General features: G+C 32.0%; 1 protein-coding gene across 2 annotated transcripts in view; it reads right to left on the bottom strand.

Annotated features, from left to right (window-relative positions):
• LOC132714721 (hemicentin-1-like) overlaps positions 1 to 18,742 on the bottom strand; it is a 79,498-nt gene that overhangs the window by 38,801 nt on the left and 21,955 nt on the right. Inside the window, exons 7-8 of one of the 2 annotated variants that reach the window (XM_060697641.1) lie at positions 8,701 to 8,871; positions 6,099 to 6,269 (exon numbers count right to left, since the gene is read on the bottom strand). In XM_060697641.1, coding sequence (XP_060553624.1) covers positions 6,099 to 6,269; positions 8,701 to 8,871 — 342 coding nt within the window. The remainder of the gene's footprint in view (positions 1 to 6,098; positions 6,270 to 8,700; positions 8,872 to 18,742) is intronic. The other variant, XM_060697640.1, reaches the window with a different exon arrangement.

Below are 18,742 nucleotides of genomic sequence, written 5' to 3'. Positions count from 1 at the left end.
AAGCACAGACTATTAACAACATCCAGCAGAGACTATCAACAATATCCAGCACAGGCTATCAACAGCATTCAGTAAAGACTATCAACAACACCCAACACAGACTATCAACAATATCCAGCACAGACTATCAACAACACCCAGCACAGACTTTCAACAACATCCTGTAAAGACTATCAACAACATCCATTTTTAATCATTGGTAACATGGTAAGCCCACTTACGTGATGATTTCTGGTATGCAAACATTATATGTTATTTTGGTTTTGGAGTGATATATGTGGATATATTACCTGTTAAGATTTTATATCACCCGAGCCGTTAGGCGAGGGTGATATTTTATATTGGCAGGTAATATATCCACATATATCACTCCAAAACCAAAATAATAATTTTATTACCCTTCCCCCGCCGAGTTTAGACGATTTTTTAAATAATCATTGCTGTTTCAAATGAAACGTCAAAATAAGATTCCCCTTTAGGATACCTCTTCGTCACAACATGACGTCACATAAATACATGACGTATTTTCCCGTACCTTACAAAAGAAAACAAGAGAAAAGGAGTAGTCTATTGAACGCACTTTTTTTAATTAATATCAAGCTTTCCACAAGGTCCATATTTGTTTTCGATACTGATGGTTATATTATCATAAACTCTACTTTGGTAAATATTTATCATTTGACTGTTAAAAAGTGCTTTTAAATCGGAATTTACACCGCGTAAAATCGAACCGTACGCGCATCTCTCCGCGCATGTTGTTTACAACGTTTGGGTACAAACGGGAAATTTAGTGTGTATATTACCCGTCTGGCTCGGTTATATCAATTTCTTTCGGGTGATATCCTATCAAAAAGGCGGAAAAAATCTGGAAGGGTAATAAATAGATATGTAAGCTTTACTTCAGCAGCATTATTTTATTAAGAAAGAGCGTTAGTATGACGTCAAAGCGACCTTATCGGCGGCGGCTTACAAATAAAACGGCCTGTTTTTTTATCAATTCTCATTCGATTTTCTTCATTTAAATTTTATAATGTTCAGTAGACGTATGCCTTTAAATTGATGTCTTTATTTTAACTTTGCTGAATATACTGCGATTCTACGGCTAATTTCTCTCCATTTTGACGTACACATCTGCTGAAAATACCGCCCGTCATCGCAATACCAATGTGAAATTAAAAATATTCTATAACGTGAATTTTGTTATAATTCTATAACTATCTTTAGTATTAAAGACCACATTGATTAGCAAAGCAGTGAACACTTCTTTCCCAGAAGAAAACTCAGTTATTTCTGAAAAAGAATTAATTTCGCATATATTGTCAACCTTACTAGGTCTAGTACTAATATTAAATCCTATGGAAAATGGCCCCTAAGTTGCCCTATCCATCCGTGAAAGGTGACAAAGGGACCATACGTTTCCCTATCCACCTGAAGTGACCTTCCTGGAAAAAAATCACAGGCAAACCAGTATTTTCAGATTTATCTCCCCTTGAACTTAGAATTTTCCTTAAAAAATACTATTTTTTATTGTAACTTTTTTATTTCGTAAGGGATCAACCTCATACTTCAAATATATGTACCTTATCATCATCCACATGTAATGTGACAAAGTTCATAACTCTAGCACCAATATTGCTAGAATTATCTCCCCATAAACTTAGATTTTTTACTAGAAAAATGTTATTTTTTACTATAACTTTTTTAGTTTTAAAGGTATCTAACTCAAACTTCAAATACTTATTCCTTATCATCAATTACATTTTATGTGACAATGTTCATAACTCTTGAAGCATTATTTACAGATTTATCTCTCTTTGAACTTAGGATTTTCTTTAAGAAATATTATAACTTCTTTACTTTTAAGGTATCTACTTCAAACTTCAAATATATATTTCTTATCATTATAAAACACATGTTGTGTGACAAGGTTCATAACTCTAGCGTGACTATTTCTAGAATTATTCCCCTTGATCTTGGAATTTATGTTAACAAATGTTATTTTTTTACTATAACTTAAAACATAATTATACATAATTGATTTTTCTTTCATAGTTTTGTCCTCCTTACTGCGTCCAGTATTTTATTAGTCGAGCTTCGCTGTCTCCTGTGGCAGCTCTTGTTAAAATAATTCAATAGTTTAATAGTTATTAAGCGGACACGAAATGTAGACTTTTATCATGAAATGAAGAGCTTTTGACATTTGACCATTAAGTGTGACCTTGACCTTGGGAATACAGCCCAATTATTGCGCTCTGGACATCGTCTCATTATGGTGATTACTTGTGTCATGTTATTTAAAAAAATTCAGTAGTTTATAAATTATGGAGCGGACACGAAATGTAGACTTTTATTATGAAATGAAGAGCTTTTAACATTTGACCTTTAAGTGTGACCTTGACCTTGGGGATATCTACCCAATTATTGCGCTCTGCACGTCGTCTCAGTATGGTGATTACTTGTGCCAATTTATTTCCAAAAAAAATCAGTGGTTTAAAAGTTATGTAGCGGCCACGAAAGTGTTACGGACGGACTGACGGACGAACCGACGGACGGACAGACAGACGGAGGCCATTCATATGCGGAAGGTGGTTAAAAAGTGGTCATACAATATATTAGATTAAACTGACGCATTGCTGAAGTTCAATTATTTCATTGAAATATTCCACCGCTAAAATAAATCAGGATTTTTTATTTAAAGAAGAAACATCGTTACAGCGATACATAAATTTTCATTTAGCTTATGAGAATTCCAGAAAAGGTATTCCAGCAAATTTGTTGTTGAAACAAAGTCCCAGTTTCTTGAGAACATTTGATCCAGACTCGTTCTCCTTTGGCTACATACGTAATTGCTTCAGCGCTGTTACTCCTAAAAGTATCATAATCCCTAAAAAATCCCCTCTTTACCTCACGACCCTCTACCATGAACGTGTAATAGAAAAAATTACTGCTCCCGCTAGTAATACATAGCTGTATCGCAAATAAGTAATATCCAGCCACTGGTGCGGTAAACATGCCGGTCCTGTTGTCGTAGCCATTTCCTTTATTTGTCACAATCGTCTTAAAGAAAAGAGTCTGCCCACCAGTGTATGTTGTAGAATTTAAATCTTTACTCTCGAATGCAATCGTTTCATCTTCAAGACAGAAGGAAGACATTTATTGCTGTGTCATGTTCTCCAGAAGACGAACATTTTAATTTTTGTTATTTGAACTTGAAAGAGTAAGTATAAAGCCATGCTGATCAGGCTAAATTATAAGGGCTGATCTACTTCATCTCATTTTTATCTTAATAACTTCAAAATTGATAAATGGAAACAGAATACCTTGGACAGCATTATCATTGAAAACTTATGATATTTGGTGTATAACTGTCGCAGTAGTTTTTATGTAATGAATTCCAAATGCTTAAAGCTTTTTTTTTCTTATTTTAAAGAAAGTTGGCAAAAGGAATGCATAAGATTGTGTATTCATATAAAGTTAACGTATATTTTCAATGTTACTTACGACAAGTTTGTATATTACATGTAATTATATCCATCGGCTTTCCTACACATTGCTGACCAAGTTGAGAAGGTGCAGGATTTGTACACATCCTATTTCGGGACTTTAATCCGACACCGCAAGTTACACTACAGGCATCCCATGTACCCCAGTCTGACCACCCACCATCTTAAATAAAGATTATTATAATTATTATAAATTCAAAACTTAAATGTAATATATAAAGTACTAAAATAAGTTGTGAGGTTAAGATGTATTTTGCCGCTGGTCATATACGTTTTTATATTCATAACTCGCAGCAGTTTGTAAAGATTATGTCGTAAATTTCCCTGACTAAGTCACTTTATGTGATGCTGTTTGAACTTCAATTGTCATGTTCCTTCTCAAACTCATTTATATATCATATACAAATGAGAAAAGCAACAACAAAACAACAGGAGAATAAGTTTATTTCTCTGTTTAAAATATGCATAATAACCTTTACTGCGTTAGTAACGCAGTAGAAATATAGCTGTAAATACTAAAAAATCAGTCATTAATCGCACATTATATGTAAAATATTACTTGAAACTTTTTACGTTTCCTTACATCTTAGAACATTTTTCTCAAGTTTGACTTTATTGAAATATTTTGACTCATCCGGAGGCATGTAACTTTAAGAATGGACCGATTTGCATTGAAATAAATTTGCAATTCAAATGTTTTATTCAATACTCTATTTTGTTCTCTGCCAAACAAGTAAATAAAAAAGAAAACACTCCCAAAACGAAAAAATGTAGTTTTATTCACTGAAATTGAAAAGAAATTATGTCTTAAAACAGACACATGCTTACTTACATATTCAATATCAATAGTTTAGGGAGGAGAGGAGGGTTTCGTGACCGAGTTGTTAAGGTCGTTGACTTCAAACCACTTGCCCTCACTGATGTGGGTTCGAATCCCGACTGGGACTTTGGATTCTTTTATGTAAAGAAGCTTTCCAGCTAGCTTATGGAACGTAGGTAGTTCTACTCAGGTGCCTAAAATAATGCGTGGAAGGGCACCTGATGTCTTCCTCCACCAGTAAAGCTGGAACGTCGCCCATATGACCTACATGTATACTGTGTCGAAGTGACGTAAAACCCAATCAAACAAATAAACAATTTTTTTTTTCAAATGTTTTTGAATTATTTGTCAATGGAATAAATTTAAGTTTGGATTTGGAGTTTTCATGACTTCTTCCTCCATGAGATTTCAGCACTTCTACTTAGTGAGATCTACATACCTACAAAGATCTACCTACAAATATTGATACCTTTTATAGTTCTCAAGTTATGTCAAGTTCAAATTGTAAAACTTAACAAAGAGCGATAACTCCAAAATTAGGCAAGGCAGAGTTACGGTCCTTTTGCACTGAACTTTTACATAATGAGATCTATCCCCCTACAAAGATCCTTATTAAAACCCCTTATGGTTTAAGAGTTATGTCCGGGGCAAAATTCAAAGTGTAAAAATAAAGAATACTCCAAAATTAGGTAAGGCATTGTAACGGTACTTTTGCACTGCACATTTGCCCAATAAGATCTATCTACCTACAAAGTGTCTTGTGGTTTCAGACTTATGTCATGGACACAGTTCAAAGTGTAAACATGAACTAAGGGCAATAACTCAATAGTTAGGCAAGGCAGAGTTACAGCTGCACATCTTCTCAATGAGGTCTATCTTACTAAAAAGTTTCTTTTTGATATATCTTGTAGTTTCCGAGTTATATCCTAGACAAAGTGTAAAAATGAACAAAGAGCAATATCTCCAAAATTAAGCAAGGCAGAGTTATGATCTTTTGCAATGAACTTTTACTTAATTAACTGTATCTACCTACAAAATTTGAAGTTGATATCTCTTGCACATTCTGAGTTTTGACCCGGACAATGAATTTTCAACAGACCGACAGACCAACCAACCAATCCACCGACCGACTGACCAACCACCAGCTGACTCAAGTTTACCCCACAAACTTCGTGGGTCGGGGGTATTATGACGGTCATCTGCTTTTTCAAGCATTATTTTGTTATTGGTAGGACAAGCTTTTTGTGGTCAAGGCGACTTATATCAACTAACTTCCAAATCAGTAACGGTCTTTTGCTAGTGAAACCCAACATCAATATTAAATCTAAGGACTGTAGGCATTTGAGTTCTCTAGTTATTGTTCGAGCAAGCTTTTGTGGAAAAACCTCCTTGAACATGACCTTTAATCAACCAACTGCCCTTAAAACCAATACAAGTAATTTACTAGTCATGATCAACCTGCACATCAAATCTAAAGATTGTATGTCACAGCTGTCAAAAAGTTTTTGATTAGACCAGCCATTTGTGACCAAAGCTGTTGTGACATTGCTTTTCGACTAACTGAAATAAAATCAAGATAGGGTCAGCTCTTAGTAGTCATTTCCAACCTCCATACCAAATCTTAGGACTGTAGAACAAAGCGTTCTTAAGTAATGCGCCGGACAACCGACTGAGGGACTAACGTATGGACAGGTTCACGAAGGCTGCTGGAAGAGACATAATAAAGAATACAGAATTTTTCTATCGAATTTAAATTGTTAAAAACAATAACATACTGGCACAAGGTCCTGGCGTACATATCTTGTCATCCATTGAATCACCAAAACAATGGTCACCAAATCTGTCTGGGTAAGGATTTGAACAATTTCTATGTCGTCTTTGAATTCCGATATCACAAGTTACTGGACAAGATTCCCAGTGTGACCACTTACTCCATCCTCCATGAACTGAAAGACAGTAAGAGAGAAATATTGTATATATGTAACACGTTTTCGTGCCAATCAATAATCTCGAATATCGAAAGACATAAACACATAAAAAGCCGCGAAGTACAGCTGTTAGCGTGTATATGAAAAAGTTATTTTAGAAAAGTACATCTATATATAATGAAATTTAGCCATTAAGCACTAAGACAGTGATGTCTAACAAAGATAACGAGGGCTGTTCGAAAAAGAATTGCTTATTGTCCTCTAATTTGTGATCCACGTGGGACACGATAAAAAGCAAAAACATTCCTGTATAGGGTAATTCAATACCTACACAACGTTGTATAAATGTACATGTTAGACTATGTGTCAGACATACAATTTGCCATTTAAATACATGCAGTCATTGATCACTGTAGTAAAAATTGTTTGTAGAAGCGTCGACAAAAAAACTGAAATACGGACTTACATCAAAGCTCGCTCAAAACTGGGTTGCTCTTTGAAGCAGTTGATGTCTGAACTCTCTACTGCTTATGGGCCTTTGTGTGTGTCACAGTTAGGCGATTGAAAAAGAAATTCGAGTTTGGTGTAGAGTGCATCAAAATTACACCAAAATTAGGTAGGCCAAAATCTGAATCTCGTTACGAAATCATTCCAAAATAAAGGATATCATTGAAGGAGATGCCAGATTTACAGCTCGTGATATTGCACGAAAAGTCGGCATATCACTATCAACGGTTCACTTTATTTAGAAGAAGCATTTGAAAGTCAGAAAGATTTCTGCTAGATTGGTGACCGATGAGCAAAAGAGGCAACGGGTAAGGTGGCCAAAAAGCTGCTTCAAATGTTTTCAAAATATGACAAAAAACAGTTTGCCAATGTCGTCACAGGTGATGAAACTTGGGTCCATTATTTTGAGCCCCTCAGAAAAGTTAGCAACAAAATCTGGGCCAATAAACACAACAAACGCCCAATAATTGCCAAACGGTCTTTAAGTGCAAAGAAGGTTTTGTATGCAATTTTCGTCTCTGGTGAAGGAGTCGCAATAAAAGTGCCGGTGAAAAAGGGCAAAAGTATATCTGGGAAATACTACAAAGACGGAGTACTTAAGAAACTGAAAAAGGAATTTTAAGAAACGACGCCATGTCACTGGGTTTAATCATATCCGTCTTCTACATGACAATACCTCCGCAATAGTTTCGGCGTTTTCGAAAAAGGAAAAAGTAACTGTTTTGGCTCACCCCTGTATTCTCCAGACCTTGCCCCATGTGATTTCTTTTTGTTTCCGAAATTAAAAACCTTCCTTGCTGGGCGGAAATACAAGTCCCGACAGGCACTTGGATCTGCCATTCATCAGTACATTATCACTGTGCCCAAATCAGCGTACCGTGACGCCTTCAAGAAGTGGATACATCGGTTGCAACTTTGCATATCTAGCCACGGGGAGTAATTAAAAAAACTTTTGAGCTTACTTGAAATTTGAAGTCTTCAGATAGAAATAAGCAATACATTTCGAACATCCCTCGTATGCTTTACAGCGATGCTTAACAAGATTGTTATAATTACAAACCAGGGAAGATAAAAAAGTATTTTGCTTAGACATAGGTAGTTTAACTATATGTAAACAATCTTTTGAAATAAATCGGAACATTTAATTAATAAGGTGAGATAGAAAAATAAAATAATTAGTAAAATTGCAAGCGCGGCATGTAACTCTATACTGAACAAAAAAGAAACTCCCCTTGTGTTTAAGCGGATATAAAGTATCAGTATATATATATACATGTATCATGATTCTATTGTGTCAATGTTCGGCGTAATCTAAATGTAATCTCAAAGTTGCTATTTTAAATAACAACATTTATATTATGGTATTACCAGTGTTTCAAGCTTTGAAATGTCGTTGTCAGACCAGCGGGAAATTCGTAAAATTATTGTGTTCTGTAAAATATCAAACTTGACGCTTAAGATGATTTACAAAAAGGGAACATTCAGTGAACCGGAAACAGTTTTTGAAATCGAACTTTTCTGACGGTCAGCGCAGCATATATGTTAGCTGTATGCGGTGCAACACTGCACACGCCGAATTACCACGCACCATAGACACTGCGGTATACCTCTAGATATTTAAATTCCGTTGAGATAAATGAAATAGCCATTAGTTTGGAAAATGTCGTTCCCCGTTTAAAGTCGCGAAATGGGATGAAAGACCTCATAATGTCGAGCAATATCCGGGGTACAGTATACCGCAGTGAACAGACAAGGATATCTACTTCACAATTTATTAATAAAGATATTCATACGAGGATACATTCCGTTGTTTTCAAATATTTTACGAATTATAACTGTTTTAAAATGTCTCTGTTGTATACAGGTATAAACATAAAGAAACTAAAATAATCGACACTATCAGGAAAGGACTTATTTTGTAAAGATCAACAGTTTATCTTACCTGGACAAAGTTGTTTCACACATACTTTTTTCTCAATACTGTCTCCTAAACAGTCTAGACCTCCATCAGCTGGTGCCGGGTTCGTACAAGATCTTTTCCTAACTTGGGTGCCATTCTCACACGTGACATCACATTGTGACCAGGTTGTCCAAGCTGCCCAATTTCCATCGACTTTATAGCAAGAAAGTGATATATGCTATTGATTAAAAAGTGCTAAACATATGTAATTGCAGATGATTTAATTTATTAACCAAATTGATATTTTGTACGAGTCACCTAATGCGAATATTGTAGATCACCTTTGTCGATCAATTTGTGGTAAAGATAAGTTAAAAAATAATCAAGTCTCATAATGCGCATCTATAATGGTATCACAACGTAATGAGCAGTGACGTCCAAAACAAACTAAAGTGTTTTCAAAGTAAATCTGCCGATTTACTCATTATAAGGTCGATGTATTATAACCCATTATGTGAAAAATTATGACTATACCATAAGCAGGGGGGGGGGGGGTCGAACGTTTAGCGGTGCGATACCTTTTTAAACGAGGTGAAATGGTGCGATACGGAATAATAACGGAGGAAAGTGACAAATAATGTCGGTAAAAAACCAGTTTGCTTCAAAGTTTTGTTGTAATAATATAGTGCACGCGGAGCGGAAGATATATTTGTATATGATGGTCAAAGTAAAAGAAGCTGTTTCATTGTAAGGAGAACGTTATTGAGGTATTTGCTACTTCAAATGCCACCGGCAATCTGACATACTTATAAAAAGAATACAATAACAGACGTTATGCAACGGATATTTGAAAAGTTATAGCAACAATATGTTTACTATAAATAGCAAAACAAAATACACGAAAAGTTTTGACTATTTATTTCGCATATAATATCTACAATATTGCTGTATTTCTTACTGTACGCATGCTAACTGATCCGATAAATTAATTGTACGCAAACATTTTGGCTCCTTACGATGTGTTTTCATGATCGGCTAATATTTGTTCGCTTCGCATTTTCAATTAGTTACTGGTATGATGAAAAGCAGTTTCATTTAGTGAACAGTTAACTTCATCATACATTATGCGTATGGTCACAGTATTCGAAAATGGATATAAGGACAATTCTAATTCCATGCACTGATGCAGTGAAATTAAGAAGACTATCTAAATCGACACGTGTTTTCTTTTAAGTTATATAGTTTTGGTATACGTGTGTGTGTGAAAAAAAATATAGCTTAGCTCTAGACACAACTTGAAACTGAAGATTGTGGAACGTGTGTGACAGGCCAAATTTAACGAAGGATTCGTTAGACAAGACACACATGGCAGTGCATATATGCCTCCTGTATGTTTTCCCTGATTATTGAAGATCTTGCCTGAGTATAGTCTTAAGTCCATATGTTTGTGAAAATTTATCAGGGAAGAACATGTTCAGCTAAACATTGAGAGAGAAAACCATATACATGTACATGAATAAGATTTTATAATGACTTTATAAGAAATATTTATTAAAAACAGAAACACCAACAAGAGTTTTACATCTATTTCAATATTCAGAAAGTGTAAATAGTGAATGAATTAACATACATGTATGTAACATTTAAATTACAATTTATTGTATTTAAGGAGACCAATCGGAGTTGTAGCATCACGAAATTTAACATCCAAATTGCAAACTATCCAAAATGGATATATTGTACACATTATCTGTCTTGTATTTATGTTCACTATTGTTTGAGATGTTTCTTTGAAATAAATATTATCTTTTTATAATAAGGTTTTTATTAACTTAAATTTAACGAAGGATTCGTTAGACAAGACACACATGGCAGTGCATATATGCCTCCTGTATGTTTTCCCTGATTATTGAAGATCTTGCCTGAGTATAGTCTTAAGTCCATATGTTTGTGAAAATTTATCAGGGAAGAACATGTTCAGCTAAACATTGAGAGAGAAAACCATATACATGTACATGATTAAGATTTTATAATGACTTTATAAGAAATATTTATTAAAAACAGAAACACCAACAAGAGTTTTACATCTATTTCAATATTCAGAAAGTGTAAATAGTGAATGAATTAACATACATGTATGTAACATTTAAATTACAATTTATTGTATTTAAGGAGACCAATCGGAGTTGTAGCATCACGAAATTTAACATCCAAATTGCAAACTATCCAAAATGGATATATTGTACACATTATCTGTCTTGTATTTATGTTCACTATTGTTTGAGATGTTTCTTTGAAATAAATATTATCTTTTTATAATAAGGTTTTTATTAACTTAGTAGCATGGCTTTGGTTTGTCCTAAAACTAACATCAGGTTCATGGATTCTGAAACACTTTATAAAAGTAAAAACAACTTTTGTTAAATATTTAACAATGACATCATAGTTAAAATAACAACAAATTGTTAAATTCTGTGTTAAATTTTGTTGTTAAGCAATTCTGTTGTTCAAACATTGTTAACGTTAAAGTTCTGTTAAATTAACAAAGTGTTGTTAATTTTTTTGTTAAATATCTTTGTTAAAAAATCAGTTGTTCAGAAAAAAATAGCGTTATCTTTTTGTTAAAACATCGGCTTTAACAAAGATTTAACAAGAAAATTAATTCACCTCCATAGGTGAATTAATTTTATTGTTAGTCGCACAAAAAGTTGCTTGTTCCCTTATTTTACCCCTGTCGACTCCAAAACAGTCACTTTTAACATTTTAACGCCATTGGGACATCATTCTCAATTATAAAAAGATTCTAAACAATTTGCACAGGAATTTAAGAAAATCCCATTTACTATCAATAGCCTCAATGTGGTATAAAAGAAATTAATTTTCATAAAATGTCTGAATCTGTTCAATTATCATACTGATAAACAAGTTTTAAAGTAATATAATCAGTATTAAGATCATCTTTTAAATTCATCATAAACAAACCTTTAAGATTTAATTAACTTTCTTGAACTTCACTTAACAAATGTAGTTACCTCATTCTACCTTATTTTGGATCATTAGAGTAACAAGCTGACAAAATATTGTACTGCTAGTGTAAAACCATATATAGGATTGATTACCAAAATCTGACACCACTGGTTCAATGCAGCTTTGTTCAAAAAACCCTCTATTTGGTTGGTTAACTTTTGCCAGTTTTTTGTTTGTTTTGTCAGTTTAAATCTTCACTTTAAATATCTTATTAAAATCATTCAATAACAAGAATAAAGATCAACAAGGCAAAGGCAACGTTCACAGGACCATTGTCTCATATGTTTATTTTTATGTTTTTTGTCTGATGTCAGTTTCGTGCCAAATAATAAAATAATAAATTGTCAAATGTGGTATTACAGTGTGATAATTTGTAGTTACTATATATATATAAAAAGATTATTGTAGTATGTTTACAATACTGTTATCTTATACTGTTGTTTTGGGTATATTGTTATGACAGATTAAATTACTACTATGACGTCATTCCTTTGTTCTGACCGTACTGTATTTTTAATACAGTACAGGTAGGTGTCCAATATTAATGTGTAAGTCCAATATTAATTGTGTAACACAATAATATCAGACAGCGTGACGTGTAGTGAAAGAAGCTTGTATGACCACAGGATTTTGCGGAAAATTCTCCAAATTAAAGAAAAAAGAAAAACAAAAAAAACAAAAAAAAACAAAAAACGATTAAGTAAAATGTAACATCTTATCTCCGAAGTTAACACGAGGAATGATGCAATGTCTTTCCTTCGCCCATTACGCATTTTACATAATTTAACGAAACGAACAATAATTGTTATCTTAATTGCTCATTTAACGAATTATTATCCCAAGCCTACTGTTTTCGATTTTCAAGCTCTTAACATCTTATCACTGTTTGAAAGATAGCGGATATGATTTAATGGGATTGTTTAATTTCTTGTCTAGTGTCCGTTTCTTTTTTTCTTTTTTAAATATACGTTTACATGACAATCATATTTGATTTTTCTGTATGTACGTTATGTTTCAGTTAGGTCAACTTTACAAGTAAGTGTAATGGTCAGCTTTTCAAATAGATACAATAGAGAAAATATTTAAAACAAAAGCGGCTATATTTGATTGCTTATATATAGAAACGATTCCAGATTCCAGACTCCTGTGGAATGACATATGCCAATTCAAAAATAAGAAAATATCATTTTGTTGCGTGAATACTAATGGCAATTCTTACAGAAAATTTTACATCCTTGATAGTTGTAGTAAAGTAAGAAAAATATCATTTTAACACTAAATGGTCAGTATAAATCCTTCTTCAATCATTCAAAATATCCAAGATTCAACACAAATTTTAAAACATTTCATTTTTATTATTTCAATGTAATTTGATGTATACTGTATGTGTGTAAGTTCAACATTTTGTGTAACTGGTCTATTTTGTGTATATCATTGTCTTCATGTACATAATTGGTCATATTTCAAAACACGAAAATTTCATGCTACGGACATTTTGTTATTCAAGAGGCTACTTATAGGGTTTTGCAAGCAAGAAAAAGATAATTGCTAAAACATTAATATTGTACATTTCTAGCACAAAAATACATTATTTCTAAATTTTCGATAGATAACATGATATTTGGTAGTAAAAGTAGTAATTTAAGTAAGATATAAGCCTCAAACTGACCAATAAGTAAAATATTGAATTCCCTTCGGCGCTACGCGCCTCATGAAATTAAATATTTTACATATTGGACAATTTTTGGCATATATCTACTACATATTATCATATCATTTAGATAGTATATGATATAGTTTCCTAAATTCATATTGGGATTCATACATTAATATTTTATACATAAATGGACAACTCTTGAGTACTGAATACCATGCAGTTGCCCTTTCTAAATTCTATAGAACAACAACTGACCATATCAGTAATGTTGAAAAGTGTTTAACTTCCTATTATTTTTACAATAGTCTGTCTCATCAACTTTAAACATTATTTTCATTTTTTACCAAATGTGAGAGTTGATTAAGTCATCTATATAAATGTTATGTAAACCATGGATTCAAATATTAAGTAATATAAAGCTCCATGATTCACCATTTCATTATTTTCAATAAGGCCAAAATGAATAAAAATATGTGGAATAATATTTTGGAAAAGAGGCAAATTCACTTAGAATTGTAGGTGGGAAGAGAAAACAAAACACATTTTCTAATTTATGCAAGTCATTAGTGATTCTTATAAAATGTTAAAACTATAGTGCTGGTTTGGGTCAAAATCTCTATCATATAAATACATGTAATGATGTCCAAATTAAGTTTTTAAAAGTTTCATCTACATTATTGTAAAATAACCATGCAAACCTGTCAAACAATAAGAACATCTTTAGGAACTTAACAGTTATGATCTCAATACTTGTGTGTGGTAAAATTGAGCACTTGGCATTATATAGATAATTATATAAACTTAAGGACAATGAAAACGCACGGTCGGGATAATTGCATTTTAACAAGTAATTTATATCTCTTTTAAATATTTTTTATCTGTTTCATAAAACCGAATGCATTCCGGTCATTTAGATACCAAAGTTATGAAGATTGGTTGCATTTTAATGAAGTTATTGCATTATGAAGACAGTACCTGAAAAATCAAAAGTAACACTTTTGGCTAATTGTGATAAGATTTCAAAAGAAAAACAGATTGAACCAATTCATGGTTACTTTATAAAATGAATTTTTTTAATGACAATGACAATAGATTTTATTCAGCATTAAACATTGTACAAATGTTTATAGCAAGAAATGATGAACAAATCAAATACACATCCCATATATACAAATGGTGAGCATTAGTGCAAAGGCAATAATAAGTCCTCTTTCTTCCTTAACATTAATAAGTGAAATGCATTTTTTTTAAGTAAGCATTTAAATGTTTTCTGGTATAAAAAAAGTGATGAATACAGTAACAGATTGTATGAGACTAATGAATTGTTTTTCTCTTTTAATTGACTAAGTATGTATTTTGCCAAATTCAACGAAGCACATATTGAGTTAGCATTGAAGTATTTTTGGTACAAGTAAAATAAATAAATTAATAATTTGCAATAATAAACTGTATATATGTAAGACCATTGAACAATGCCAAAGTCAATGAAATACTTCTTCAATAACCATTAAATATTTGGTACAATAGCAAACTTTATAAGATTTAGGAAGAATGTTTCTCTTTAAGATGGCCAAGTATTTATTCTGCCAAACTCAATAAAACACTTCCTCAAACTTGACGAAATACATCTTCTGTAAGCATTACTTTATTTTTGGTTCAATAGTAAACTGTATAGATTACAAATGAATAGTGTTCTCAAACTCAATACATAATATAATAATAATTCATATTCTGACAAACTCTATCTTTAAGTTAGCAAAGTACACATATTGTGACAAATTCAGTTAAGTACATCTTCAGTAATCATTAATATATTTCTGTTACAGAAATGTTAGATACAAAAACAAACAGTGTAAGACTAATGAACAGTATTTCTCTTTATGTTAGCGAAATATATATATTTTGCTAAATTTAATTGTACAGACTTTATACTTGATGACATTAACTTTTCAAACTTGTTAAGTGTTGGCCAATGGCAAAAATATGGTTTAAAATATTTTCCCCTTAATTCCCTATACATCGGGCAAACCAGAAGGAAGTGATACTCTGTTTCTACAACGTTCATCTGGCAACAACGGCATTTGCGTTCAGACTGTGGTATATTATGATATCTCCCCGTTTCGATCGACAATTGATGAGATGAAACCCTAAACTTAGTGAGTGCTATTCGAAATTTAGCAGTCCCTATGTTATCTAAATACTTCTCAAACTTAAAATCCTGTTTAAATGAACTATATGCCTGTAGTTTACTGGAATTGGTAACACTACAATACCATTGTTGATAATACATATCAAAAATTCTTTGTTTTATCATAGAATAATTAACCTCTCCCTGGTTGTCCCATACATTACTTAAGCCATGTTCTTGTAATATTTTATTTAGAATTTTTTTTAAACTGTTAATTATTAACTTGTTTTTCACACCTTTCTAGAAATGTTAGACACAAATGAGTAATTAAAATCTTTATGAAGATGAATATTAAAATATTCCAATGGTCAGTTTTAGAAATCGTAAAAGCTCAATTGGATATTGCATATACACACTTTTCCTCTATAAAAGGTGCTAAATTTCAAACACTACTGAAGACTTGCTAGCAAATTGTATGCAAAGTTTCTACAAGGAAATAACCGCTGTGTTGATTTAGGACAGATTCAGTCTGGTCTATCGTACAAAAAAAGCGCCAAGCGTTTTGGTGTCCATCGGTCTACAATTACTCGGCTTCACCAGCGTTTTCGCACTACACTACTGGCCGAATGGCGTCAGATTCCATAGGCGACTATCCGCAACGTAAGGTCTATAAGGCGACGATTTACATCTGTAAGAGACGCTGATGGAGGACATTGTCGTTTCTAAAGATACCGACGGAGACATTACTAATAGACATTTAGGAGTGACTTTGTTTTCGATTTTCATTTTGGTTTTTGCCTTTGTTAAGTTTGCAGTACTGTGATTAAAAAGTGTGATTTTGTGATTTTCACATTAGCTTCTTCGATTTACTGCTGTACATTTGATTTCAAACAGAACAGAACAGAACATTTATTTTATTAGATTTGTACCATAAGTACATCATCGTAACATATTTACAAAATTAATACATTTACATGTAATATAATACAGTCACATGATAAACCAGTGTTTATAAGTATCAACTCGCAATAACACATACATTACATTTACACATTTACATTCAATAAAATTACAAATACATAATATAATCATGATACTTTAAGCATACAATTTCATCGTTTTCTATTCTAAGAGGATGGACTTAAATATGTGTAGCAGATGCTCTTAAAGTCATAGCACGCTTAATATAAATAGCTAAATTTTTAAGAATTGTTCTTTTATCATTTTTTAATAGTTCTACAAATTCAAACATGCTTGGTTTTACATAATAATACTTTTTTATATATTTTTTCCTTAAATCAATATAACATGGGCAAATCAAAATAAAATGATACTCGTCCTCAATGTCGTGCTTATTACAGTATATACAATAACGTTGATTTCTATCGATTCTTTGTGTACTGTATCGACCTGTTTGAATTTTCAAAGAATGTGAGGATAACCTTAATTTTGTTAAATAACATCTTAAATTGCAAGGCAAAATATCCAAGTATTTTTCGTACTCAAAATTACTTTTGACATGATTATATACTTCTAAAACAGGACTGTTTTCTTTATTTACATGCCACCCTTGAACAAAATTATCGATAATCCGTTGTTTAAAACATAATATAAAAGTCTTTTCACAAACAGTTTCAGGCGAATCCCACACATATGCAAAACCATAATCATATAATAATTTTTTTCACATTTGACAGCAAGTTTTTCTTTCCCAATAAACAATCATCATATGCAATTCTATACGCATGCTGTAATATTATATTATCTGTTTTAGTCAGTTTAAACCAATATTTAATGATTTTTACATATCTCATAATATAAAGTGGATATCGTGCAAGTTCACCATATACAGCCGTTGAACATGTCGTCGTTTTAACCTTTAATAATTTTTTACAAAATTTGAGATGAATTTTTTCAATTTCCTTAGATTTACTGAATCCCCATATTTCTGATGCATAATTCAAAATAGAACCAACAAATGAATCAAATAATTGACAAATAATTTTAGGCTTTAATCTATATTTGTGACAATTAATAGGTAACAAATTTAAGGCTTTCAATGCTTTACCAACTAAATGCTCTTGATTTAGAACAAAACTACCTGTATAATTAAAAATTGTACCCAAATAGTTAAAATTATCCAAAATTTCAAGTCTTATACCATTGTAAAAAAATTCTTCATTACTTAATAAACCACCACGCCTCCTAAATACAACAACTTTTGTTTTATCGGTATTTACTTCTAGACTCCAAGTTTCACAATAAGTACATAAAAGCTTTAATGATTGATTTACCTCATCTGGCGATTCACCCAGAATAATCATATCATCAGCAAACAACAGCAAAATAAGTATAATGTTGTCAATAGTAAGACCAGAGTCTGTATTCTGTTGTACATATAACTCTAAGTCTTCTACCAACAGGGAAAATAATATGGGCGAAATTACCTCCCCTTGCCTTAAGCCTACAGCGTATTCAAAAAAGTCAGAATAAGTATTACACAACTAACTTTTCATACATACTTTTAACAATACGGAGCATTTTACCTGTAATTCAACTTTTATAAAGCTTTAACCATAGGGCATTTTTAAATATACTGTCAAAACATTTTTTAAAATCAATAAAAACACAATAAAGGCGTTTATTTTCATTTAAATACTTCTGAACTAATGTTAACAAGATAAACAAAGCATCAACTGTCGATTTTCCTTTTCTAAATCCAAACTGCGCATCAGATATAATATTATTTTCATTACAATAAGTCATAATCCTTTTATTCAAAATTGATGTAAATAATTTCGACAGACAACTTACAAGCGTGATTCCCCGGTACTTATTTACGTCATTTTTATCGCCTTTTTATGTAACGGAACAATAACGCCTTCAGTCCACATATCAGGAAAATGTCCACTATCAAGGATATAATTAAAAATATCACATATATGAGATGACAATATATCAATAGCTTCTAAAAAATATTCATTCAATAACAAATCAATACCAGGAGATTTATCTCTCTTTAACGTCTTAACAGACTCAATTATTTCATTTACAGAAATGGTTTATCCAAAATCTCATCTGACCATTTAAGTCATTAAAATCATTATCCGAAGTAAAGCGTTCTGCTTCCTCATTTCTCGCTTGAAATATATCATTACCAAGTTGTGAAAAATATTTTAAAAAAATCGTCTAACTCAATATTATGTTTTAATTTACTTTTACTGTTTAAATACTTCCAAAACTCTTTCGGCTTAGAATACCGTAAATTTTCA

Source organism: Ruditapes philippinarum, unplaced genomic scaffold (assembly GCF_026571515.1).
Source record: "Ruditapes philippinarum isolate M1 unplaced genomic scaffold, ASM2657151v2 ctg5023_1_1_1_1, whole genome shotgun sequence".
In the NCBI taxonomy this organism is placed as follows: Eukaryota; Metazoa; Mollusca; class Bivalvia; order Venerida; family Veneridae; genus Ruditapes; species Ruditapes philippinarum.
The sequence above is the reverse complement of the archived record's forward strand: the minus strand, read 5'-3'. Positions and strand labels throughout refer to the sequence as shown.